Source organism: Eremomyces bilateralis, assembly GCF_010015585.1.
Source record: "Eremomyces bilateralis CBS 781.70 unplaced genomic scaffold P152scaffold_19, whole genome shotgun sequence".
NCBI classification, from domain to species: Eukaryota; Fungi; Ascomycota; class Dothideomycetes; order Eremomycetales; family Eremomycetaceae; genus Eremomyces; species Eremomyces bilateralis.
In genome coordinates, this window is record NW_022985085.1 from 107246 (window position 1) to 131608 (window position 24363).

The 24363-nt window shown below is 48.3% G+C and overlaps 7 protein-coding genes across 7 annotated transcripts; 4 read left to right on the plus strand and 3 right to left on the minus strand.

The window, feature by feature from the left end:
- Nucleotides 1-2791: 2791 nt before the first annotated feature.
- On the minus strand, nucleotides 2792-4792 carry P152DRAFT_102382 (uncharacterized protein). The gene is made up of 5 exons (XM_033673564.1): nucleotides 4581-4792; nucleotides 3947-4525; nucleotides 3754-3897; nucleotides 3188-3704; nucleotides 2792-3129 (listed from the first exon to the last, which is right to left on the minus strand). The coding sequence occupies exons 1-5, from the start codon at nucleotides 4638-4640 to the stop codon at nucleotides 2927-2929; spliced, it is 1503 nt and encodes a 500-aa protein (XP_033531828.1). The 5' UTR covers nucleotides 4641-4792; the 3' UTR covers nucleotides 2792-2926.
- Nucleotides 4793-4983: 191 nt separating this feature from the next.
- P152DRAFT_460700 (S-adenosyl-L-methionine-dependent methyltransferase) lies at nucleotides 4984-6174 on the plus strand. Its single transcript, XM_033679976.1, has one exon. The coding sequence runs from the start codon at nucleotides 5048-5050 to the stop codon at nucleotides 5984-5986; it is 939 nt and encodes a 312-aa protein (XP_033531829.1). The 5' UTR covers nucleotides 4984-5047; the 3' UTR covers nucleotides 5987-6174.
- A 2172-nt stretch (nucleotides 6175-8346) lies between these two features.
- On the minus strand, nucleotides 8347-13338 carry P152DRAFT_516082 (uncharacterized protein). Its single transcript, XM_033682927.1, has 3 exons — nucleotides 10737-13338; nucleotides 8577-10556; nucleotides 8347-8481 (listed from the first exon to the last, which is right to left on the minus strand). The coding sequence occupies exons 1-3, from the start codon at nucleotides 13328-13330 to the stop codon at nucleotides 8436-8438; spliced, it is 4620 nt and encodes a 1539-aa protein (XP_033531830.1). The 5' UTR covers nucleotides 13331-13338; the 3' UTR covers nucleotides 8347-8435.
- A 403-nt stretch (nucleotides 13339-13741) lies between these two features.
- Nucleotides 13742-14677, plus strand: P152DRAFT_475771 (uncharacterized protein; the record flags this gene model as incomplete). The annotated part of the gene is made up of 1 exon (XM_033681439.1): nucleotides 13742-14677. The coding sequence occupies one exon, from the start codon at nucleotides 13742-13744 to the stop codon at nucleotides 14675-14677; it is 936 nt and encodes a 311-aa protein (XP_033531831.1).
- Nucleotides 14678-16782: 2105 nt separating this feature from the next.
- P152DRAFT_401644 (uncharacterized protein) lies at nucleotides 16783-17802 on the minus strand (the record flags this gene model as incomplete). Its single annotated transcript, XM_033676617.1, has 3 exons — nucleotides 16783-17112; nucleotides 17168-17511; nucleotides 17565-17802. The coding sequence occupies 3 exons, from the start codon at nucleotides 17800-17802 to the stop codon at nucleotides 16783-16785; spliced, it is 912 nt and encodes a 303-aa protein (XP_033531832.1).
- Nucleotides 17803-19445: 1643 nt separating this feature from the next.
- Nucleotides 19446-20487, plus strand: P152DRAFT_102443 (uncharacterized protein). Its single transcript, XM_033673565.1, has 3 exons — nucleotides 19446-19987; nucleotides 20049-20356; nucleotides 20412-20487. Exons 1-3 carry the CDS (start codon nucleotides 19591-19593, stop codon nucleotides 20439-20441), a joined length of 735 nt encoding a protein of 244 aa, XP_033531833.1. The 5' UTR covers nucleotides 19446-19590; the 3' UTR covers nucleotides 20442-20487.
- A 2036-nt stretch (nucleotides 20488-22523) lies between these two features.
- Nucleotides 22524-24229, plus strand: P152DRAFT_460706 (uncharacterized protein; the record flags this gene model as incomplete). Its single annotated transcript, XM_033679977.1, has 3 exons — nucleotides 22524-22947; nucleotides 22994-23721; nucleotides 23767-24229. Coding segments are annotated over 3 exons (1615 nt in total), but the record flags the coding sequence as incomplete, so codon positions are not given.
- Between the last annotated feature and the right edge of the window lie 134 nt (nucleotides 24230-24363).

A 24363-nucleotide genomic window follows, 5' to 3' on the forward strand; every position in this document is an offset into this window, starting at 1 on the left:
AAAGAGAGGGGCCTTTGGCCATGCGATCCTGAGCAGATTTTGCCAACCCTTCGGCAACAGGTTGACCAAGAGGCAGAGGAGCTTCACATATTCAATGGCTCGCCTCCACCGTCAAGTATTACGGCAACACCGTGCGTATCTCCACCAAATACTATTCGTACGGTACGCCGGAAACAACAGAAGATCATAAATACGCCTGAGGCCCTACTTTCTAGCCGGAAATACCAACGTCGCGTTCGCCAAGCTACAAACTCATTGATCAAGGCGGTCGAAGAGATCGAGGCGTATAAGGGGTCCGTTTCAGCCACACAACGCCAGCAAACCAAAAAGAGTCGCCGCCAGGTTAAAACAGGACTTCGCCAGACCGGTGCTTCGTACGTTAGTGAGGCGAAACGCCATATCGAGGCGCGTGGTCAGAAGGAGCGGGAGGCGGTAATTAGGAAGGCACAGCGGGACTGGCGGCAGGAAAAACAACAGGAAAGTCAGCAGGAACCATCTCCTGCACTCGGTCAACCTACTAGTACGGAGGATCTCGGTTTTTTTATCGATTTACATCCTGAGTTCTGATATATAGATGATGGTAGTGAAATTGGACTTTTGGCGTGGGTTTGACTTTTGGTGTGGGAGCACCAACAACCGGAGGTTGTGCCGTTGTGGGGCGGTCATGGGGCACGGATAATCATTACCCCCGCGAAATGCGACACGACCCTGTTCGGGCATCGCCATTGGCGTCTGCTTCACGCTGACGGACCCTAGACTACCGTTGCAACCGTGTCCGTAGTAGGGCCCAATCATTGACCAATAAATAATAATGAATAAAAACCGCTTTTTCTGCAGACGCACGACGCGGGGAGAAAAACACATCACGTCATTCCCCCACGTCGTCTGCACCGTGCGACCCTTGCAAGCCATGCAGCCATCAAGCAATTAGGCGTCCCTTGCCACCAGCCCTGTCGTGGATGCTCGTTCTTCGATTATCAGGTGTCTCGTGTCTAGAATTGAATGCAGATTTGAGCTCGCTTCGGCGGTATACTCAGTTCCTTGTTTCTTCCTAATTGGCGTGAGAGGTCAGAGGATATCGATGCGTAGTTCGCGTCCAGCCCCACTGTAACCACTGACAGCCCCACTGTGACCACTGACCTCACTACTATTATACATCGTATGCGAATAAGGCGACATCGCATGTGAATATGGTGACAACGCCTAAAGAGCTCAAATGGATACCTCAAATGGATACCTCAAATGCTTGGTGGTAGTGCTCCGAGCAGACATGTTCCTGCTAGCTCGACACTCCGCCATTGTCTAGGCCCCGTCGACCTACTTTGTATAAAATATGTATTCTGTGGTGGCGCTAAGCCAATATGAGTCCAGCTAATATTGTCCACCGCTGGGCCTCCCCAGAGAACATCACCAGCAAAGGGCGTTGTTCAGGTGGAGCCCGCAATAGCGCCGAATTGATCACTCCTGGGTCCTGACGATTCAGCAAGCCAAGTGACCCCAGCTCAAAGCTCTTTGTCGACCATCTCTTCCCTACGAGATATAATAATAATAAGAATCAATTTAACGTACTATCTGGATCCCTTTCGGGTCTATGAGCACGGCATTCTATCTGGTCTGCCGCGGGCAAAAGTTTCCCCGTAGCCCTGAGGCTGCGGGTACATAAAATCCCGCCTCCTCCCTTTAGTAGACTATCTCAACCGTTTATCATCTATCCGTACGAGTCGGTGTTTCCGCCTACGCGGAGAACTTATTCTGGCACGTCGTGGAGGAACTGGAACGGTTTCCAGTCCTCTATTACCTCCTCCTCAACTTCCTTGGCCACCCGGTATTGCTCTAGGCCTCCCGCATCGATCAGCCACCTTGCTGCGTGACGCACCTTGTCCCTGTCATGCAATATCCTCTTAAAGTCCGTTGTTCCAGCTCGTTGGAGGAGCGCGATCCTCTGGTCGGTCCGCTGCGGGCAAAATGCTCCCTACGAGATATAGGGAAATGACTTCAGAGATATACGAATAATGAAAATATTTATTCGTACGAATATTAATAAGCGGAAATTCTAAATTTAACTATTCGTATTCAACTACGAATGTTCGAGTCCACCCCTAATAGATATCAAATCACAACTAAAGCTGGTCGAAAGTAACTTTTCTGAGTTGAATGCAAGGCCAAAAGAGTGAGGTCCTTGCTTACTTAAATACATGAGGTCCTCCTCCTGGGAGCACTTGGAGAGAGAGATTCCTGTCCTTGTTAGGCCTCTAATTAGTTGAGGCCCATGTGGGGGCGATTATAATGTGTGCAACCGTCTTAGAGTGACACAGTCTGGATGCGCAAGGTCTGCGATTACCAAGTTCCATTAATCTAAACTGAAGAGAGAGAAGGAAGAAATCTCCTAGCGCCTCTGCGCGCGAGATATCGACTCTTCTCTCTGCTATCCTAACACAGCTCCTTAACACAGCTCCGTCCTAACACACAGCTCCTACATGACTATCTCCTTGATGCCATCCACTAGCCACATCCCTGTGGCGTCAGCCATACTCAAGGGCCCAGGCCACAGGCCTAGGACCATAACATAGAGTCCTATTACCATCCGGCCCATCCTGTGACAGGGGCTCCCAGTGTCTCCTGCTGTGCTTGGCAGAGTCCTTTTGGGAGGGCCCATTTTGGCAGGGTCTCATTTATTAGGTGTCTCAAAACCCTATAAGTTAACAAATGTTGCAATGCATTTACTCCCACTGAAGACGCAAAACCTAAAACTTGTGGAGACCGGCATAATGTGGAAAGAAATTCCAGATTAGCTACTAGGAAGAAGTGAGCAAGGCTGCATTGGGCGATATAAAAAGAGACTAAGAAAAGAGAGCTCTATATAATTCAACTACAACAGAAATTATGAGGATATAGGAGAACAAGATTACTGAGCGAAATCCAGGCCCTATAAGTTCCTAAAATTGTGAACTGTATGATATTTTGGCCTAATAATGGTTCGCGAGATGTCATCGGCAAGCAAACTAGCTCTCCGCACGCCCATGACGGAGCCAATGTGACGGAGGACTTCCGTTGCCCAGGATCTCTCGTTATAAAGGTTTAGAGGTTCTTGGGCGACCACGAGCAGTGGCCATATGAGGGTGGTGGAACCTATATGAATATATTAATGAATAGTGAAGAATAAAACGGAACGACCAAGAGAGCTTACGAGGTTTTCCCAGGAAGTTAGGAGCAGAAATGCAAATCTCGACAGACAATTCTTGGATAAGTGATAGTAAAAAGTATTCCTGGGAACGACTAGCCGTATCGTAAGGAGGCTGATGGTCAAAGATGATTCTATTGACAAGTATCCGCTGGGTTCGCCAGTTATTCCAGACCTGGGCAATATAAGGACTGCTGTAGACGTGTTGTTTGCCTCCAAAATATGACCCGGCAGGAATATCATGAGCATCCACAGTAGCATACGCCCAAACGGGAGGAAGGCTTGCCCTCCAGCTTTTAAGGTCGTTGTCCATTTGTATTGCTACATCGAGTATGGCGTCGTGGTCTGTCATATCACCATTCTTGATCGCTGCCCGGAGATCGAGCAGTCGGTACGATATATCTATCATTTGGCCCGGCTTAACCGTCATGCGGGGTTTGCCCCTGATGCTGCCTCGAAAATCTTGGTGTAGCTCGCGTAAAGCTTGCGGAGGGGCGAGGTCTTGCTGCAAACAGGCATATAGCTGTGATTATGTTAGCCTGCATATATCGGAGACTTGAAAATGGTCTTACAAGTTGGGACCGAAATTGCGCAAACAGTTGCTCCCCACGCTCATGGTTGAATTGTTCTTGGCCGCGGAGTTGAAGCAGTGCCGTTGCACCATCGAGGTGAGCAGACCAGGAGTGATAGAGATCCCAATCCTCAAAGGTAATGAACTTGTAACGTGTGAGCAATGGCTTGCTAGATCTAGAAGCTAAGCGTTACCTCGAAAATTCCCAAATTGATCACCGTGACTAATGTCGCATCCGAGACAGATTCGTGTGGATTGTTCAAGGCTTGCTTTGTAGCAGCTAAAGCCTCAACGTATCTTTCTTTAGCTTTGGAAGCAATCTCCGGGGCATAATTTACGTTGGATATTCCTGCCATGCCAGTGGCCTCGATGACTGCCCGGAACGCATAATTTGGCTGATTTTGGTTGTACATCTTGGCAAGCCAGCTGAAAAAGTCCGAAGATAAAGGAGGCTCATCACAGGTGTATTTGGCAAAGAAGAAGTTTGCGGCCATTTCAATAATGGGCAGGGGAAGAACTCGGGGTACTCTAGGAGAGTCGGCAGTTGTTGCGCCATCCGAGCCATTGGACTGTAATTGGACAGTTGGGACGGCATTGTGCACTATAAGTGGTGCTCGCTGTTCTAATGGGGCATTATCATCATAAGTCTTGCGAACTCTCTTGATGATCCTTAAAGATTCGTCCCTGAACATGACATCGTTTAGGTTCCGGAACCCTGGACACGGCGTCTTTGCTTTCTCGCATTTCAAGCATCCGGGCCTGCGTTGGTCACACTGCGAGCACAGATTAGACAAGCCCCATAGATTGCTTGGGCCGAAAAACACATGCCTTGATCTTGCGCTGGCGACAGCGCTGGCAACCTTTGCTCAGGGCGCCATAATAGACCATGCCGATGGAGTAGCTAGCAAGTAGTTTATACACCCTTCCACTAGCGGTTCCTTAGACACTCTCCTCGATGATACCTGCTTAGATCAAGGATTCAGCGATCGAGAGCAGCGAGACCAGAAAATAGCGGTGTCAAGCCAAAGGAAGTACCGTAGCGAAGGGGATACTTTAGCAGAGCAACGCCGTCAACGTTCGCGCTCGTGGCCTGTTTTGGGACTAGCGTCATCTGGCATGACTCCTCTGCCGGAAGGTTAAATACCTTCGTAGTCCATCATTTCTGTAGTTAAAAGATCTAATTCTATGGTAAACTACTTCCTATCCTTCTCTCTCCCTTTTCTCAACTACACCTTTTATCCCATTCTAACCACATCTAATTCTCACGTGACGCCGCCCGTCCGCACCCGACGACGATGGCCGCTGTCGCCCCCGCGGAAAAAACGTTCCGCTCCTTCACACCTGCGGAAGCCTCCGCCTACGCCCAGTACCGGATGGACTATCACCCAACCTTATACAACACCATCCTCGCGCGTCACACCTCCACCGGTGGGCAGCTCAGGACGATTCTAGATGTCGGCTGCGGGCCCGGCACTGCCGTACGTATGCTGGCTACCCGCTTCCAGCAAGCCACGGGGCTGGACCCATCTGAGGGTATGATCGCGGGCGCAACCAAGATCGGGGGGACGACGGGATCTGGCGCGGACATCACGTTCGTAGTGGGCAGCGCTGAGGAGTTGCCCGAAGTGCGGGATGCCAGTGTCGACCTGCTTACGGCAGCGACAGCAGCGCATTGGTTCGACATGCCTGCATTCTGGGCGCGCGCGGCACAGGTCCTCAAGCCGGGGGGTAGCGTGGCGCTGTGGACGAGCGGGGACACGGCAATCGATGATTCCGTACCCAACGCGGCGGCGATGCAGGCGGCCCTGGATGCGCTTCGGGTGGAACATCTGGAGCCGTACATGCTACGGGGGAACTGGCTTGTCCAGGACCTATATGCAGATCTTCCGCTGCCGTGGGGAGTGGAGCCGGCTGTTGCGGGGTTTCATGAGGAGTCGTTTCTTCGCCAGGAGTGGGGAACCGGTGCGGAGGGTGCATTACCCAGGGATGAGTTTTTTGCAATTGGCGCGCCTGAGGTGGATATGCATACACTGGAGGCGGTGCTAGGAACTGCGAGTCCAGTTGCGAGGTGGAGGGAGGCGAATAAAGACAAGGTCGACACAGAGAGGGATGTCGTGAGGAAGATGAGGAGGGAGGTTGAGCGGTTGTTGCATGAAGGCGGCATTGAGAAGGGCAAAGAGTTTATCAAAGGAGGATCTTCCGGCGTACTGTTATTTGTGAAGAAGGTGGCCTGATTGTGTAAAGGAGAACGCATTCGGGGATAGAATAGTAGGACTCTTGAAAGAAACGATTTGTTCTGTGGTAGTATCTCGCGGACAAACATTATATTCGCATGTGATGGTCCTGAAGAGCATCTCTGTAAGATATAAATACCTGATGCGAGCATGGAGCTGATATGGCTAGCTAAATCAAGTATTCCAACCGCGTGACTCAAAACACCACCGAGCAGAATGTTGACAAGACAGGACATGACATAAACACTAATGCATAATCTACCTTGAATCCTTCTGGGCCCAAGTATGTGGAAATTGAGCGAGCAAAGATAAGGAGACCTCATTCGCAGCAGACAGGAGCTGAGAAAACATCAAGCTAGAATACCTACCGTAAGGCATACAATTCGGTTCTCTGCTACCTTGGCCCCTGTTGTGGCTTGTCGCATTACGCGTGGGTGATTATTAGTTAAGAGAGCAGGTTCGCTGCTTAAGCACGCATGTGGTGAGCTAGCGTAATACAAATGGTGTGCCTCTTGCGATTCGTAAGGGAATATCAGATTCTGTATTGTTGCGCACTGCGGTTATGACGAGATTGATCCTTAAGGAATTAGAGAGAGAGAGATTCATACGCCCGTTATCCATATGTCACAGAATATCTGTGTTTCTTGGCGTTTCCGCACGGCTTCATTCCATATTCGATTCTATCCCTATTCTTTCCCTCTTCAGGGAATAGATCACCATTGTAAACCATATCCCCTTGGCCGTCGCAGTGCACAAACGACCGGGATCTGACTGGGATTTGACCCTCGACCAACTGATTCCCTCTGCAAAAGTTGGCTACAGCTCAAAAACTATGCCAACGCCTTACACCGGAGTAAGAGACCTTTCTAGTCGATTGGATACTCGAGAATAACGCCCAGGGACTTCCTCCTTCCCACGCACGGGTACGTGAAATGGCCTCTCGAGTCTTCCGTCTCCAAGGCGACTCTCCACCCTTGGGAAGAACTGGGTGCCGCGCTTTCTACACCGCAATCCACGCGTTGCAACATGTGTAGGACGTAGTCTTGATGTTACTAGACGTCAGGCTACAACGCAAGGTGCAGTTGACGGATTCTATGCGTATTTCCAGCAAGTCCAACAAAAGTACGATATCCACCTCTCTGATACCTGGAATATAGATGAGGTCGGTGTAGGACTCGGTATATGCGCTAATTCTACAGTTATCACAGACTCGCAGAAGTCAACAGCCTATATCACTAGTCCTGTAGACGGCGAATGGATTAGTATCATCGAAACCGTCTCTAAGACCGGGCAGTCTCTCCGACCTACCATTATCCAGAAAGGCATGTCAATCCAGGCCTCCTGGTTCCCGGATGCCCCTCCAGACTTCCATTATACAGTCTCCGAGAACGGCTGGACCTCAAATCAACTCGCATTAATCTTGCTTCGTACAGTATTCCTACCTGAAACCGCCGTTCAAGGGCGATACCGGATTCTCCTACTCGATGGACACGGAAGCCACGCAACGGTCGATTCTCTTTACGAATGCAGGATCAACGATGTTATTGCGGTCTTCCTACCTGCGCATACCTCGCATATCCTACAGCCCCTCGATCTCGCCTGTTTTTCGCCTCTGAAACGCTTCTACAAGAGCCTTATCCGCTAGAACGCACAAGATTCATTGTCCTATACGCAGAGGCGCGCCGGAAACGCCTGACCGTCCGGACAATCAGGTCAGGGTGGAAGGCTGCAGGTCTAATGACGTGGGACCGTCAAAGGGCCTAAATAACCGCTTCGTTGCTCCGCCTGCGCCTGCTGAAAATCCACCCTCAAACGAACCATCAAGAACGCCTCCACAGACCCCAAGATCAGTCCATCCAGTTCTCCAGACCACGCCGTACAAGCCAAAACAGGTTCAGACTGCATTACGTGTCCTTAGCAGGAATATACGCGTCACAGAGACGACGAGGGCGTATATTAAGAAGGCAGGCAAGGCGATCGGAGTGCTACAGACGCGTCAGGCCGCATCAGATCTCAAAATGGAAACGCAAGAAGAAGGTACGGGGAGTTCTAAACCAACTGTTTGCACAGGTTCGAGAGATCAAGATCGCATAGAGGTAGTAAGGGGTCTGAAGGAAGACTACCAAAGGAGGCATCCCGTTTCAGAGGCCCAATCAACGTCAGAGACTCTTCAAACGATGTCTTTCGAATCCTAGAAAAACATTCTACATAGTACTGTGTAACGACAATCGTCTACACTCTCTTAACTCGGGACTTTGTAAAGCATTAGAATCGGTAGGTCTGTTATCGAGCATAGCTATACGATAGAATCAATCAAAAAAACAAACCTCCTTTGCAATGATGCGCACAGCCGAAAGGCGCTCTCATTGATTCCCTATCATGGCGAACACACTGTCTTTTGCCCCTCGCTTGCTCTGCTCCCTCAGAACAAGCTCTAACGGAACATGCTCTATCTTCTCTGAGACGAGCCCAACGAGCGCATCCCACGCATCGATCTTCATAGCAGGATCGCAGAAATTGTATCAGTTTATACCCAATGCGCAAGAAGGCATGTCGGCGGATTTCTGGTGTTCGCCTCTGGTGTTCGTACAATTCCCACCACCTGTCTGTGAGTCGGAGACATTCCTCAAAGGCCAATTTTGCTTCAGCATCGTCAAAGAGCCGACGAATTTGTTTGGCTTCGCATTGCTCTTTTATATTTATGTAAAAATCCTGTGCTCTTGGATCTTCTTTTTGTTCTTCCGCAGTACACCTCAAGCACTCTTCGCAAAGGCTCATGGCTTCTTTGGCGTCATTTTCCTTTAGCGCTTGCCGAGCAACGGCTTGCAGATAAGTGGACTTGACTTCATAGAAGGCCTGTCTCGATACGCTTGGAAACGTGCATCCTCTCCAACGTTTCTCCATGTCCGCATAAAGCTTGGAGCTCTGCGTAATATTGCCATTGGCAGTTGCGTTTTGTAAGGCAGAGTAGGCATGCTCCCAGTGTTTTCTCTCTGTGTAGGTGATAAAATCGCCGACATCGACCTTTGAGATTTTTGAAATAGAATCAACAATGGCCCTCGCTACATCGAAGTCTGCGTTTGACAGTGCCAAGTACCAATCAACTGTAAGCTTGTGGAGCACACGCTGTTGGAGTAGAGCTTCTCGGAATTTGGGAAGAAAATTAGAATCGTTTAGGAGATCTTGCAGATATTCTTCCTTTTCCACGAGGCCTTCCAAACTATCCAGCTTTTTAAAACAAAGATCAAAGTCTTTAACCTCGAATGCAGCTTTGATCTCAAGGAGAAGCGAAGCAAAGGCCTCGGAACAGTTGCACAAACACCAAAACCACTTGGGATCTTGCGCTTTTCCACCATACTTTCTCATGATGTATATGAACCGGTCTCTGCTGATTGGAGTTGGGTAAGCAGTGTCGCCATCATTCTCTCTCAGCGTTTTGTAGTGTATCAGCGCCAAGTGAGTCTGCTCCGGAAAGAGATCAGTCATTGATTCAGCTAGGCTTGTAGCTAGATCAAGAGCGCTCTGAATGCCACCGGTGTCAGACGGAAAAAGTGTTGACGCTATTTGAAATGCCGATTTCTGCTTTTGTATTTTCTTTTTCAAGTCGGCAACGAGTGGTGGTGCATCGGAAATGAATGAGGATTTCTGAATAATTTTTTCAACAGCTGCAACATGTTCAAGTGCCTCGCTGAACAAGAACATGTGAGCTGCGGTTGTAATCAGATTTCCGTGGGACACAACGGCTTCGTACCAGTTTCCAGTATCAATTGCATCTTCCAATGTGCCTTGCATTTGAATGCGCTGGCGGTATCCACTAAGTGTTTCGAGGTCCAGGTTTAGCAAGGAGTATTGACTTGCTCTTTCAAGTTCACCAGAGTCTGGAAAGAATTCCTCTGCTATTGAAAACCATTGTGCGACTTTGATACTGCGATCTTGCATGATCTTCAGCGTCTCATTGTTCGCACAAGGTGAGTGAGTCCGTACATGATTCTGAATGCAATTGCTCATTTCGGTCAATATGCACTGGAGTTTTCCAATAGCAGAGTGAATCTTGTCGGACGATGAGCGATCAGAATCCTGATACTCGGCCTGTGGAGCCTTTGTCAAAGTTGTAAAAAGCCATCCATCTGATCCACTTGAAGTCAAGGAAGACGGCTTATCATGCACGCAGGTCTCGTCCCGGCTGAGTTGGTGGCGTAGCTGCTCGTTGTATCTAACGACTGCATGCCGAATCTTCTCAGCCTCTTCCTTATGATCAAGATCGGAAAGAACAAGGAGGTATGAGGACAGGAAAAGTACCAGCTGTAGTTCAGCCAGACAGTGTATTTGCCTTCTCTGGCAAGTTGCCAATCTTAAAGCTAATTCACAACTTAAGCTTGTTATCTCTAGTATCTTGCTTTTCAAGGATTGATCACGACCTAAGTTAGAGGAGCAACAGAAGAATAATAGAACGCTGAAGAACCAGCCATGTCGCGTCCCCCATTTTGGAAGTTGGTTGAGTTGGATGGTGTTAAGCAATTCAACGAACTTGAGCATAAAGAAGGACCTATCTGCGATGGTTCCGCTCAAGCTGAAATGCCAGATATAGACGGAAAACAGTCGCTGAGGCCACTGGTCCACTGTAATACGTGGTCTTTCGGAAACACAAGAGTTTATACAAGTGAGGAGGTTCGCTTTGCCGCGTTCGAGCTGTTGATATAGAGGTGCGGTAACCGTGTGATAGAGGTCCATGTCAAATCGAGAAACATACAAGTCCTCAATGGTGCTGCGGACCCAGTGGTTTCGTTCCCGGTCGCCAATGTCCTTGAATAATCCGTTCGTACCAGTCTGACCGAGTCCTAGTAATACCCACGCTCGGGCCTGTACTGTGAAACTCGGATGTATCATTGAGATCCATTCGTCATCATCCATGCGCAAATATCCTTGATCGGATGCAAGGCGTATGATACGTTTGGCTTGTGATTTGTACTCAATGTAATTTTCAATCTGTTTCGCAGGCTTGATGTCTTTGCCAGCAAACAAAATAGACAAGTGAACGAGAGCCTTTGGCGATGGAGCTTCGTGCCAATATTGGCCAAGAAGGAGCAGGAAAGTAAATTCCCGCCTCGGCAACTGTAAGGAAAGATGACGGAGCTCTTGAGCCATAACTGAAGATTTGAAGAATGCTGATTCATATTCACAACGCGAGGTAACGAGACCGGCGTGGAGGCGCTCGTAAAGTTGTCCCCACGGCACCCTTAAAATCGATTGTCCTCGAAGTATTTCTTTGATTGAAGCTGGAATTCCTTTGAATAAATCGACCACTTGTTCCAAGCTGTTGAAATCTTCATGTGTCCAACAGTCAATATCCTCACCCGCTTCGCGAAGAATCCGTTCCGCAAGTTCAATGGCGTCGACCATTTCAAGACCTTGAAGTTCGTAGCACGGTGTATCTTGCTTTTGGCCGATGTACATTTCGAGCCAGTTGGTCTCAGAACACCTAGCGGAACAAATAACATAATTTCTTTTGTTCTCGCTAGGAGCCATGAAATATGAAAGCAACGAGTTGAGAAACGAATGATGTTCGAAACGTTGTGTCTTGACTTGATGATCTGACACGCTTGATGGATGGCCAATTCTGAGTGCTGTAGCTGACCCATCCAGGATGATGAGTGTATTGAAAGAGGGGAGGATATTCATAATAATTTGTTGCACAGTGCTCTCGTCATATGAATTCACTGACAGGGAGGTGATAGTCCAAAGCCGTGGTTCGTAGATTTTGGCATCGGCATTGAATAGTTGTCGAAGAACCGAGACGCTGAGTTCTTCTCGAGACCCGTACTGCATTGTTTTGAAGTCAATTATGATGCTGACGTCAATGAAAGCAGTTGATTTCCATATGTCGCATGCGTATTGTAGAAATGCAGTCTTTCCAACGCCAACTGGCCCTTCGAGGTATATCCGGCCTTTCTCCAATAGTTTCGTTTCTAATCGGAGAAGGTCAAACTCTCTTCCTGTTATTGTTGGTTTATCCAAATTCTTGAGACTTTCATCAATGTCCATAAAGGTCTGGGGGGTCTCAAGGAGTGTTTCAGTAGTGACCAAATTGGGCGTCGAGAGGATGAAATCGCAACTAGCGGAATATACCACAGGCACGAACCAGTCCATATGGGTTCTCGTAAGCCCAAATCTTGCAGGGCGGCTGGAATGTATGCGAAGCATACGTCGTGAAATAGCAGCGGCGCGAGTAAAAGACATTCCACCTATGAAAAGTTCATGGTAGAAAGAGCCCAAGAATATCTCTGCTGCTCCGCTTGAAACCTTGAACGACATGGCAAGTACATTCCGAACGCCATGCGTGTAAAAAACCTTGGCAATATTCCCATCGTCTCCGCAATTAGCTCTGGCAGATTCGCAGGCATTGAGAACGACATAGGGGATCTTGTATTGACTCAGTGTTCTCGCCACCATATGAGCTGCTATGGGCGTGGTACATTCTAACTCGGGGTGACTGAAGTAAAGGATTCCAAATTTCGACGCTTTGCCAATCCGCGTGCCAACTCTGCCATGGAGGTCGAAATGAACGATGTGATAGTAATTCGCACCATGGATATCTTGAGACCGTTGCAAATGCTGCTTGAAAGATGTAAAAGTTCCGGGTCGCACGACTTCTACATTCAAACGCAGATTGTTTGCCTTGCTCTTCGACATGCTCTTCAATATTTGCTGAACTCTGATTAGAACACCAGACGCGAGGGACGGATTTACATCGTTGTAGAAGTTCGCATTTTTCGAAGTGTGCCTTGCTACCACTAGGAGTATGTTGATCGACATGCATTTGACAACACCTGGTTCGCAGGAAGGTGGTTGAATAGGCGATAGTTGTACGGTAGAAGACTCGGGAAAAGAACGAGTGACGACAACATCCAGTTGATCATTCCACGTCGCTGGGACCTCTAGTAATTCCCAGTGCAACTGGTGTATCGTACTTTCATGTTTGTCGAAGATACACGCCTCGTCGAGGATCTCGATCAACACGGTGCGGTGGGTACTTCCTTGAGGAAATTGAGCGACGATTGTTTGAAGATGTAGCTGCTTGGAGAGATATGCAGCGTAGCTGCCAAGGAGATATTCAGCATCCTTCGCGAGGTCGACTGAAAAGGGCGATCGGCTAGTGAATTCCTCGAGGTACCAACGGCAAAAGGTCTTCTGTTCTTGCTTGAGAGGATCCTCAAGTAACGCGTTTTGCACCACTCTTTTCTCGTCCAAGAACACGTCAATAGTCCAGCTAGAGGTCGCTTCTCCGAGACTACCAGCTGTTCGTGCCACAATCCTCAATTTTATAGGAGGCGAAGTGGAAGCCATGTTTCTCCATGTGAAGGTGGGATTTATTGTCGTGTAAGTCTCTTCAATAGAAAGAGTAGGTTGAGGTAACAGAAGTTGTCCGTTCTCACCAGATACGGACGAGGATGATAGATATGGAATCTCAGTGCCTGATGAAACAGGCCCATGCCAGATGAAACAGGCCCATGCCAGATGAAACAGGCCCATGGCAGTCTTCCTGGCCGATATGTCAGGTCTATTGCCCTAACACAGCGACAACAGAGGGCAATATAAATAACGCAATCACCCCTTGGGACTAACAAGGTCTCAACACTTTAGAGACCTGCAGCATTTCCTTCTTACTTCGGGCCCCACTCGGTTCCAAACAAGGCTCAGGTCTCCTGCGATATCAGTTTCAGCCGCATGGTCCTCCCAGAAAGGGAAGAAATCAAGATGGCAGGGAAACGATACTTTATTCTGGAAGAAACAATCGCCGCAACAGAGATCGAGAGTATGATGGGTCGTGTTGTTATCTCGAAGACGCTGCCACTCAACAAGTTTGCGCCATTCCCTGCCATGTCTCCCAATGAACCTTCCCACAACACCAACGATATCATACCTTCAATTCTTCCGAGTCCTTCGCTATCCTTAAACAGAAAAGAATTCTTTTCTGCCGTTCGAGGACACGAACTTCACGTGGCACTAAGTGCTATTCTTGCCGCGGATATTAAGAGCACGCGAGAGGGCTCGGCAACGTTAGACAGCCAACAAGTAAAGCGATATACGCTTGACAATCCAGAGCAATACTTCCGTGCTCTTTTACAAAACGAACTGTACAGTCGGGACATGCGCACTATTCTCGAAGCTAGTAGTACGAAGCGAGGATACTTTGTCACCGGGTTTCTCACCACTACGGAAACCACCTGGAATAGAGAGACTAACCGGTCGAAGAAAGGAGGCTTCTCAACTTCTCTCCCTGTTTCGCAATTGACAGGATTGCCTCTCCCAGTAATTTCCGACTTAAGAGTGGGATCCGCGCATGAGAGCACCACCCAGCATGGGCAAGATATGAGTGTGCCTGCAGAAGAGATCTTTGCAATGTCCTACTCAATTGTCAAACTGGAATACAATTTCAAGCTTTCACTTGCCAACCCTATCATAAAAACACCTGTCTTTGGGCCTCCAAAGAGAGCAAAAGCGCGGCATCTTGCTTTGAGTCAAGAGAGTGATGAGGAGATTGAGGATGGCTCAGATGACGATGATAACAAACACAATAACGGACATGTAGCTTGCAAATGGCCCCGAGGCTCTACTATCAAATTTATCTGGGACAATGGCGACGAGCTTCTGGGCGATATTCCGGGAACCAGTTTTCTCTTGAATCGGTAGCTTCCTTTGATCTCAAGGAGAGGGAGGGAAACGGCACTGATGTATCATTGTTCCTCTGGATCCTTATCAAGTCTATAGTATTTCATCACGTACGGTGTCATAAAGAACCATCGCTCAGGTGACTTCTGTAATGATACGAAACCCTCACAGACAGGTAATCTGAAGAACGGGTTCATTCGTGATATCGAAGCTATGGAAGAAGGGAAGAAACGGTGCATCTTACGATGCAGGTAAAACTATCTATACTGGTGGTCACGTGACCACGCCCACCAGAGCCATTTTGTAACAGCTTCCATGGTAAGGGCGGGCCCGCAAAGCCCAACTGTACGCGTCCACGTCGCTACGGGTGGAAACGTCGTTAGAGAAGAGTTCTCTGATGATGGCCAAGTACAGTGGCGATGAAAGAGACGCGTGCGCCGCGCGCAGGTCGCTGGCGATGACCGTAGTGTCCCTACAGTACCACCGCCAACGCGACCGTGTCTACTGCCTCCGTCTAGACGCGGTGTCCTTTCATGAAGGGAGGCTCATCAAGGGAAACTGGGATACGAAAACCACCCGATGGTGACCTATCTAGCTCGTAGCTAGATCCTGAAGCTTGACTTATCATCAGGTGGATGAGGACGCGTCCTAGGTCTCCAACAGGACACACTTGGGCTCGCACCTACTCTGGGACTATGCATACGCGTAGCGAGGGTTTGGGACAATCCTGATCTAAAGAACTCGTTAAGGCTAACTTCTATAGATCTGGGCGAACTTTGTTAAGGCCGGAGGGCCTCCTCGCAACGGGAGCACTTGTTAAGGCCTCCCTATCGAAACTTGTTAATGCCACAACGACACGATCTTACCGGGTGAGCGATTTAGCGAACATGATAGCTTACAGAAATGGAGTTACAGGCCAATTCGGTGGAGAGGAATCACAGGGTAAGCTCCTGGTGGAGGCTCGAGGGAGACACAGACCAGTCGCCTAGATCGATACAATGGGAGAATCACGGGCCAGCTTAAGAGATGGAGGACGCGAGTCTGGTTAGTAGGATAAGGTGGTGGATGTCGCCCGGCGTGGGACATCTACGCGGCCACAGCACAGCAGCAGCCATACGATATTTCCGGCTACCTTATCCTGCAAGACACGGTCGGCCCATCAGAGGGAGACCTCTATGGGCAACGCGAAACGGCTATATTTATAGCTGCGGGGCGTAGTGCGTGGTAGCCACTGCTGGCTCCGAGGACCTCACCCTTTTAATGGGCTCTGACCCTCCGTGAACCTGAGAGCCGGCGGGATCAATCCCTGGCTGGAGAGACTACCACGTAGCTCGAGAGAACGCATGCGCATGTCTGGACACAGAGAAACAGGACTAGTCGCTAGGATAGAACGCTGGTGATATATGCTTAAGGAGCAAACAGGCGTTACACAGGCAGGAACCCTTTTGGGCGGGGGGCGACTGGATAAGCAGAGGCTTAGACAACCGTGGCAGGTGTCTGGATAAGCAGACAGATGATACCTGCTATTGTATATAAACGCAATATAATGACCTGCCCGGAGGCCGCCTGCAACTGGATCCTTCAATTCTGTGTCGACCGGAAGGCGTCGATCATTGTCAACGGAAGCGAATCAGCAGTCTACAGCATCCAGCACGCAGGACTACCGCAAGGCTCCCCTCTAAGCCCAACCCTTTTCCTTTTCTACCACTCAGATCTCGTCCAGAGCAAACATACTGATCGCGGATGGTCGCTAGCATTCGTGGACGACTACTCTGCATGGGTAGTCGGGCCAAATGAGCGCGAGAACGCAAGGAAGGTCCAGGCGGTTATCATTCCGAAGGTCGAACGATGGAGCTGTACTAGCAGAGCTACCTTCGAGCCGAGCAAGACCCAATACATCCACTTTACAAGGCTCAAGAAAACGACCGCTTATAAGACCTCAGACCTTACCTTCGCTGGCCAATCGAATACCGCCCAATAAGAAATCAAAGTCCCAGGGGTTACGCTAAATCAGAAGCTCTCCTTCCACTTGGCACGTCTGGTATGACGAGATTAGAAATCGAGCTGCGGGGAAATTATCCGTTTTGGTTTAGCCTCGCTATTTCCGGTTTAGCGCCGCCAAGCTCTCACGTAGAGTTTTGCCGTGGCCTCTGTCGACTTTTAGATGCGCCATGTACTGTAACTTGAGCTGCCAGGCGATTGAATAACTCAAACTCCATCCTTTCAGCAGCCTTCGAGCCACTTAGTATATCGCCAACTATGTCGGAGCCAGGAGGGAAGTCATGCTCAAAGGAAGGCTCGCCAGCACCTCTCATATTTGCTAGAACAGCCTGCCTGAAATGCCATCGCAGCAGTTGATCAATTGGCCGTTGAGGATTATCAAGTAGCTGTCGGTCGAGATGCTTGCCGGCAAGACCTTTTCCATCAAGGTCAAAGAACATAATCTTATAATCATCCTGGAATAGTGTTAGTTAGCCAGAATACAGCTACAAGAGTATATAACATACATACGTCTGGATTAATAGAGAGGATGTAGTTGTCAAAGAGTTGGTGTACGCCAGAATTAAGTAATAACCCGTTTTGTACTGAGTTGATTGCTCCGCCATCGTCTGGTTGAATAGTAATCCAGCGGTCGTAGCCATGATCTTTCCAATGACCTTCGTAAGCTATTGGAAATATATGTGCGGCCTCAAAGCTGTCCCAGCGGTCGAATTGCGCCGCGACTGCTACCTCTCCAGATATAACGCACCGACGATCTCGTGAGCGTACAGCATCGCGGAAACAATGGGTACGAGTTCCAGTAGAAACAGATATCGTACGGACTAGCCACGACTCGTTGTTGACCGCGAAAGAACCTATATTCGGAGTAAAGATTAGCCTGGGTATGATAAGATGGCTGTACACTTACCAGCGGCATGAATGTAGTAATTCCCCGGCCAAAGTGGATCATCAGTCCTTTGGATCTTGGTGCCTTCTTCGTTTTGTAGTTCGAAAGCAGTTGTGAACAAGACGAGAATCTCCACCATCGAGTAGAAGTTGGCATTCGTGACGCCATTCGTAAGAATTAGACCACCGAGAACAGTAGTGCGGTCGCTGGCATCGTAGATATGAACGTCGCGACCTAGTGACCGATTGCGTGAAGGCATTATAGAACTTTGCGGCGGATTCAGAGGATCGGGGGTTCTGGAGGGTGTCGCGGACGTTTTCGGAGACGACATAGTGGGTGCTTAAGATGTTAGACGTCGCATAAGGACAGCAGGTGGCAGGTGCAAGCTTCAAGTTATAATTGGCAAGAGGGTTGTTCATGAAAGGTGAAAAGTGCAAGAGCTCGAAATAACAGTTCAAACTGAAGCTTAAGACTTCAAACAAGTGAGAGGTTCCCGGTCACGTAGGTCTCAGCTGAGGGAAAATAACCCGCAAACCCCCCTCAAGGGACCTGCGAAATTCCAGGACATTTTCCCTACAGATTTATATGTGCCGGAGAATGGCCTAAAGATGACAATATCCCTCCTTCTTGGGTAATAGCGGGCCGCTTGCTTCCCGTGCCACTATCTAGACAACGATGAAGCATTATATTAACTGTGCCGATGGGTTCGGAGAGCTAACCTCCATCAATAATGCTAACTGCAGATGACACGCCTACCATGGTCGCTGCGCTCAAAACATGATTTGTCGGTTGTCCTGTGTGTAGGCGGGACTAGAAAGGACACCTGCTGTGGTGGTCGATACGATTGTTCATTGGCATTGAAATCAACGAGGACATCTTGCGACAAGTTGCCCGGGTTCTGTTTCGTGAGGCTAGTACGGTAATGCTGGATTACGATAAAAGGCTATTTGGGTTAAGGAGCCTGATTGGGCTCGGTCAGCATGGGATGAGGAGCCCATTTATGTGAAAGGCCAGTTCGGGACGATGGCCAGTTTGACCCAGCCACAAGTTCTTGCCTCTTATATATACGGAATGCCCCGAGAAATGGCTATGCTTTTTATTATTCTTCTACTCTTGTCTAGCGGCAAATCGTAGTGTTGCGCAAAGGGAATGGAACTTGGTTGGTGAGAGGGTTTAACCCATGAGAACAACTTGCTGGGTATGCTCGCCTAGGTTGATCCCTTATGCATCTATTCGGGTCGATCTAGCATCAAGAACCTCAGAAATCTGCGGTCATTCATTTCCTTCAGCAGCTTGACCAAGACCCCTGGGCATGGAACAAATTTTAGCCGGTATCTAATAATATATTTCTTGGTTAAGTAGCAATCAATTAACACAGCTTTCTACCTACTGAATTGCCGCCCTTTGCCTCGCCTTGCCTGTTTTCGAATCGATACGACCACTTATCCCTGCTTTGAAACTGCGCAAGAGCCAATTACGAGTTCTGGAATTGGATCGTCCTGACACTATATCTTCCTTAGCAACGTTGGACGAGTGGCGGATGGACTCTGACGACGCAAGTTCAGGAGATTTTGATATAGACGAAGACTATGTATCTGGACGGAGGAACGAAAGACATGAAGACCAGATTCGATCAAGACTTGCAAAGAACCTTGAGTGCTGCCAAGGTAATGTGTATTGCTATCGTTTACGTGAGAAACGCTCAGCTCTGGTAGTACTGTGTCTCTCCCTTAATTACCAAGTAAGGTCTTGTTGAATTTCTGGCTAAGAGACTCGGAGTGGAAGTACGGACACGTACGTAGAGGGCTAGAGGCAAGCTATTGGAATGTCTTCATTGGTTAATCATGTCATGTCTGGCCTTAGTCAGCGCACCCAATGGGAAGTGACCGCGGTGAGTAGTTAATCCGGATCTGAAACTTACCATCAGCCTCTCTGCCGCCGCAACACCGCTACGCCGCTCTAACCATTCACTCCACACAACGATACATGAAGAATGTGACAGTGTCAATACTTGCAGGCAAGCATCTTGCATGCCTAGTCGGTCATAATGGCGCACCCACTTCGCCGGCACCGTTCATCCCTGGAAGGAGTTATCGTTCCTTTGTCGCAACCTTTGAAGCCTGAGGACCGTGACCTTGCGATTCCAATTTTCGACAAGATTATTCTGCACTTTGAGCCTTCTCAGGCAACGGACAGCAGCTACAAACCAGTCACTCTTATCAGACTCATGAAAAACGAGATTTCTGAAAAAGACGAATTCTTGAGCTTCTTTTTATCTTTTATCCAGCAAGACCTGCTTGGGGAAAGTGATAGAAGAACCGGTCTTGATCGAGTCTTATCACACCTTACTAGCTTTTCTAGCTGGTCAGCTGAAGAGAAAAACGCTTTAAGTGGAAGTCTTGTTGCATTCGCCAAGTATTTGGTAGACAATTTCTTCTTACCCCGTAAGTATCTAGACTACGCGGGATCTAAAACACTGACAGTTCTTAGTAAGAGCGTTGGCAGGTAAAACTCCTCAACCTACTCCAGCTCTTTCTCGAACTAAAACGCCCGAAATCGCCATCGGCACCCCTCAACGTGTCTCGAACCTGCGAAAAGCCTGCCTTATTCGTGACCGCTACCGATGTGTCATTACTCGGAAATTCGACGCCCAAGAAGGCCAGAATCGATATAAAGAGCATGGACGTGATGTGAAAGACGATGATGGCAACTCACTACTTCCAGAACGTGATACTATGACGTTTTTGGAAGTCGCTCACATAATACCTCACTCTCTCAAGTCACTTACTGGTGAAGGAGGTGAATGGAGACTTGTAAGTAGGCATATTATGGCCAATCATTCATCCATATCTGACAATATTTAGGCAGATCCAAAGCAAATTGCTCACAGAATCCTAACAATGTTCAACCCCGGCGCTATCCACCTAATTGATGGCGTTGATATTGACCGACCGATGAACGCGTTGACCCTAACACACGACCTTCATCGGCTATTCGGTAACTTTGAAATTGCGTTTGAACCGGTTGGTTCCCACCCGCATACATACCGAATTGACTACGTAGATCCAGACCGCATGGGTCGGGTTGAAAGGCTCCCTGTCACTGTTAGCCTTTTTCTTACACCTGATCAAAGTATAGAACCGCCTTCTCCTTATCTCCTCAGGGTTCATAGTGCTATCGGACGCATCCTTCATCTTAGCGCCGCCGGTGGTTATATTGATAACTTTCTTCGGGATCTAGAGGAGATGAAGGGTAGTGAAGTGATGCTAAACGGATCCACACGTCTCGATGACTATGTTTGGTTTAGGTTTAGGGAGATGTGTGTTTATTAGAATAATAATGAATGGAAGATGGTACTAAATGCTCGATTTGTGACTTTTGAGGTGAGCTGCCTAGCGTGCTCGCACTTTTATCTAATATTCGTGTTGACTTTACGATGATGTAATCTCAATATGAAGGAAAAGATTGTGTAGTCCTAATAAGGCTTAGTCTGGGAGTAATGGGCAGCGATAGGATTGTTCATTGGCATTGAAACCAACAGGGGCATCTTGTGACAAGTTGCCTGGGCCTGTTTCGTGAGTCTGGTATTCCGTACGCTCTACGGTACTCCGTACTGGACTGCGATTGTTATGGTTATGGCGGATGCATCAATAGGGGCATCCTGCCTTGATGCCTCAGGCATATATGGTCAGGTGACCACCTCATCTGTATCTAAGTTACCTCAGGCTCTCAGGCCCTTCAGTGGGACGCAAAGGCGCTAACCCAAAATGGGTCACCCACACGAAGGGCCTGAGACAAATTTGAAATTTTTTGGTGGCGTTGACGTTCGTGGCATGCAAATTGCCCCTCCAAGCTCCGCTGCGAACTCGTCTCGAAATCGACATCAAGTCAAAGTACGAAGCCAAACAGCGCGTCCAAGTCGGCAACCAAACATATTCCTAAATCCCCGATCTCATTAGGCGAGGTGGCTAAGTAGTCATGAAGAATCCTGAGACCTGAGTAATAGTAGTAGGTTGCAGCATTGATATTGGAGATGCGAGAACTATTTAATAACTAACAGCGAACCTTAAGGACGGAAGAGAGTGAGTTCCTTCTGCCTATTGATTCGTATATGCTTGCTGAACTGACGTAGAACTCTTGGACAGCCGATCTCTGAATATGGTTTCTAAAGGATCTTCTTCTTCGACTGTAGCAGAAAATGGCGCATCTGCTCCATCTTCATTGTTACCGCCTCCAACATCGAAGGCAAGGACTCGCGATCAGGGGGGCGCGGTAGTTTGTGTAGCAGAATGGTCGATAGCTGGGATCCATAGCTCCGAATTCCAAATTTTTGAGATAGAATTGGTCTATATTGCGCGTAGAATCATTCCATGAAGCTGATGATGTTGACCTGAATGCTCACCAATTTGCATGCCACGAACGTCAACGCCACCAAAAAATTTCAAATTTGTCTCAGGCCCTTCGTGTGGGTGACCCATTTTGGGTTAGCGCCTTTGCGTCCCACTGAAGGGCCTGAGAGCCTGAGGTAATATCTAAGCTCTAATACGTCACCTCCATAGTAATCTACATCTTCTCCTAACTATCTGTCTTTGCAACAGCGATAAATGGTTAAGGAGCCTGATTGGGCTCGGTCAGCATGGGGAGCGGAGCCCATTTAGGCCAGAGGCCTGTTTGGGACGACGGCTAGATTGACTCGACCACAAGTTATAACTAGCCTTTTATATATATCTATACGGAATGCCCCGAGAAATGGCTATGCTTTTATTATTTTTCTACTTTTGTCTGGCGGCAAATCGTAGTATTGCGCAAAGGGAATGGAGCTCGGTTGGTGAGGGGGTCCCAGGGGTTTAACCCTTCAGGAGAACGTACTGAGTATGTTCGCCTAGGTTGATCCCATCTGCATCGACAAGTCAAGTAGCGCCGAGCTCACGGAGGCTATCAACTCTATGTTTCGCTGGTACCGGGATGCAGCAAAATGCTATGTGTATCTCTGACGTTTCAACAGGAAAGCACACCCGGTCTTCAGAGGTCCTATGGGAATCGGCGTTTAGACAGAGTCGATGGTTCACCAGAGGCTGGACACTACAAGAGATTCTTGCTCCGCGATCGGTCGAGTTTTTCTCCCGAGACGGCAAGCGACTTGGTGATAAAGAGTCGTTAGAACAGCAAATTCATAAGATCACTGGGATTGCAATTGACGCACTTCGAGGACATGTGTCTCAATTCAGCGACAATGAGCGAATGTCATGGGCAGAAAAGCGAGAGACCACGAAGGAAGAGGATCAAGCATATTGCCTCATGGGAATCTTTGACGTCTCCCTACCAGTCACCTATGGCGAGAGGAAAAGAAAAGCACTCGAACGGCTTCGAGAGGCGATCGATAAGCGTTCAGGCAATATGCGAGGTAATTCAACCGCCGAATTTTTTAGTTAGCTGGCTAATCTGCGAAGTGGAATGGAACGACAAGGAACTAGAATGTATGCAAGCCCTGCGTAATTCAGCTTCCGACTACGAGCAGTTCAAAGACAGGAACGATAGCCGACTTAGAGATACCTGCCGATGGGTTCTCCGTCATGACAATTTCCGAAACTGGAAAGACAGCAGCTCCTCAAGTCTTCTTTGGATATCTGCGGATCCTGGATGCGGAAAATCTGTTTTCTCAAAATCTCTTGCCGACGACCTCAAACACACGGACGGTCACACAACTTGTTACTTCTTCTTCAAAGACGACGACGACGTACAGAAAAGTGCAGTTACAGCGCTTGCGGCACTACTCCACCAGTTCTTTCGGCAGAAACCAGCACTTATCAAACACGCTATGTTGGATTTCACCGCTAATGGAGATAAACTTTCTCAATCATTTCATATACTCTGGAGTATTCTAATAAAGATAGTGGCTGATCGGAATGCCGGAGAAGTCTTTTGTGTCTTAGATGCCCTCGACGAATGCGCAGAAGCAGGGCAGTATCAGATTATTAACGCTCTCAGTTCATTCTACCAGCAAGCAAGCTCTAGAAACAATACATCTCGACTTAAAATATGTATCACTAGTCGTCCTTACCCAGACATCGAACGGCGCTTTACTGATCTTACTTCTAACTTTCCTACGATTCGGCTACACGGTGAGCAGGAATCAGATGAAATCAGTCGTGAGATCGACCTAGTCATCAAATGGAGAGTATCTCAACTCGGATCTGAGCTCAAGCTCAATAATTCAGAATAGTCAAATCTCGAAACAGAGCTGTTAAAGATGAACCACCGAACATACCTCTGGTTAACACTCATTTTCGATATCATTCGCAAAATGATTCGACCGACAAGTCGGAAACTGAAGGCAGTTATTAGTGACCTTCCGTCTACAGTTAATGAAGCATACGAAGCGATTCTTGCAAAAATCGAGGATGATCGACCACAAGCACGGAAATTGTTCTCCATCGTTGTTGGAGCAACCAGGCCTCTTACGCTGAGGGAAATGAACATCGCTCTAGCTATAGAAGACCGTCATCGCTCCTATAACGACCTTGAACCTGATCTTGACTATGAAGAGAGGTTTAAAGCGTCGGTGAGACACCTCTGCGGGCTCTTTGTGACTGTTGTGGATCAAAAGGTCTATCTGATCCATCAGACTGCAAAAGAATTCCTTCTCGCGAAAAGTGAGGCCGCTACTATTGGATGGAAACATTCTCGTGTTCCAACGGATTCTGAGACCCTTATGGCCAGAGCATGCCTTATATATCTTTCATTCACTAAATTTGATGGAGCGACAGATCAGATCTCTGCAGCAGTCAAACACGGCTACTTAGATTATGCGGCAGGTTTT

Bases quoted from the DNA above. Each gene is read 5' to 3' on its own strand.
- P152DRAFT_516082 (XM_033682927.1), bottom strand. From the start codon at position 13,330: ATGGCTTCCACTTCGCCTCCTATAAAATTGAGGATTGTGGCACGAACA. The intron at 10,557-10,736 runs GTATGTTTCTCG...CTGGCATTTCAG, and splicing joins CGCAGCACCATTGAGGACTT to CTTGAGCGGAACCATCGCAG. The intron at 8,482-8,576 runs GTACGAACACCA...CCTGCTATGAAG, and splicing joins ACAGACAGGTGGTGGGAATT to ATCGATGCGTGGGATGCGCT.
- P152DRAFT_102382 (XM_033673564.1), bottom strand. From the start codon at position 4,640: ATGGTCTATTATGGCGCCCTGAGCAAAGGTTGCCAGCGCTGTCGCCAG. The intron at 4,526-4,580 runs GCATGTGTTTTT...CTGTGCTCGCAG, and splicing joins GTCGCCAGCGCAAGATCAAG to TGTGACCAACGCAGGCCCGG. The intron at 3,898-3,946 runs GTAACGCTTAGC...ACACGTTACAAG, and splicing joins TCAATTTGGGAATTTTCGAG to TTCATTACCTTTGAGGATTG.
- P152DRAFT_460700 (XM_033679976.1), top strand. From the start codon at position 5,048: ATGGCCGCTGTCGCCCCCGCGGAAAAAACGTTCCGCTCCTTCACACCT.
- P152DRAFT_102443 (XM_033673565.1), top strand. From the start codon at position 19,591: ATGGCGCACCCACTTCGCCGGCACCGTTCATCCCTGGAAGGAGTTATC. The intron at 19,988-20,048 runs GTAAGTATCTAG...GAGCGTTGGCAG, and splicing joins AGACAATTTCTTCTTACCCC to GTAAAACTCCTCAACCTACT. The intron at 20,357-20,411 runs GTAAGTAGGCAT...ATATTTAGGCAG, and splicing joins AAGGAGGTGAATGGAGACTT to ATCCAAAGCAAATTGCTCAC.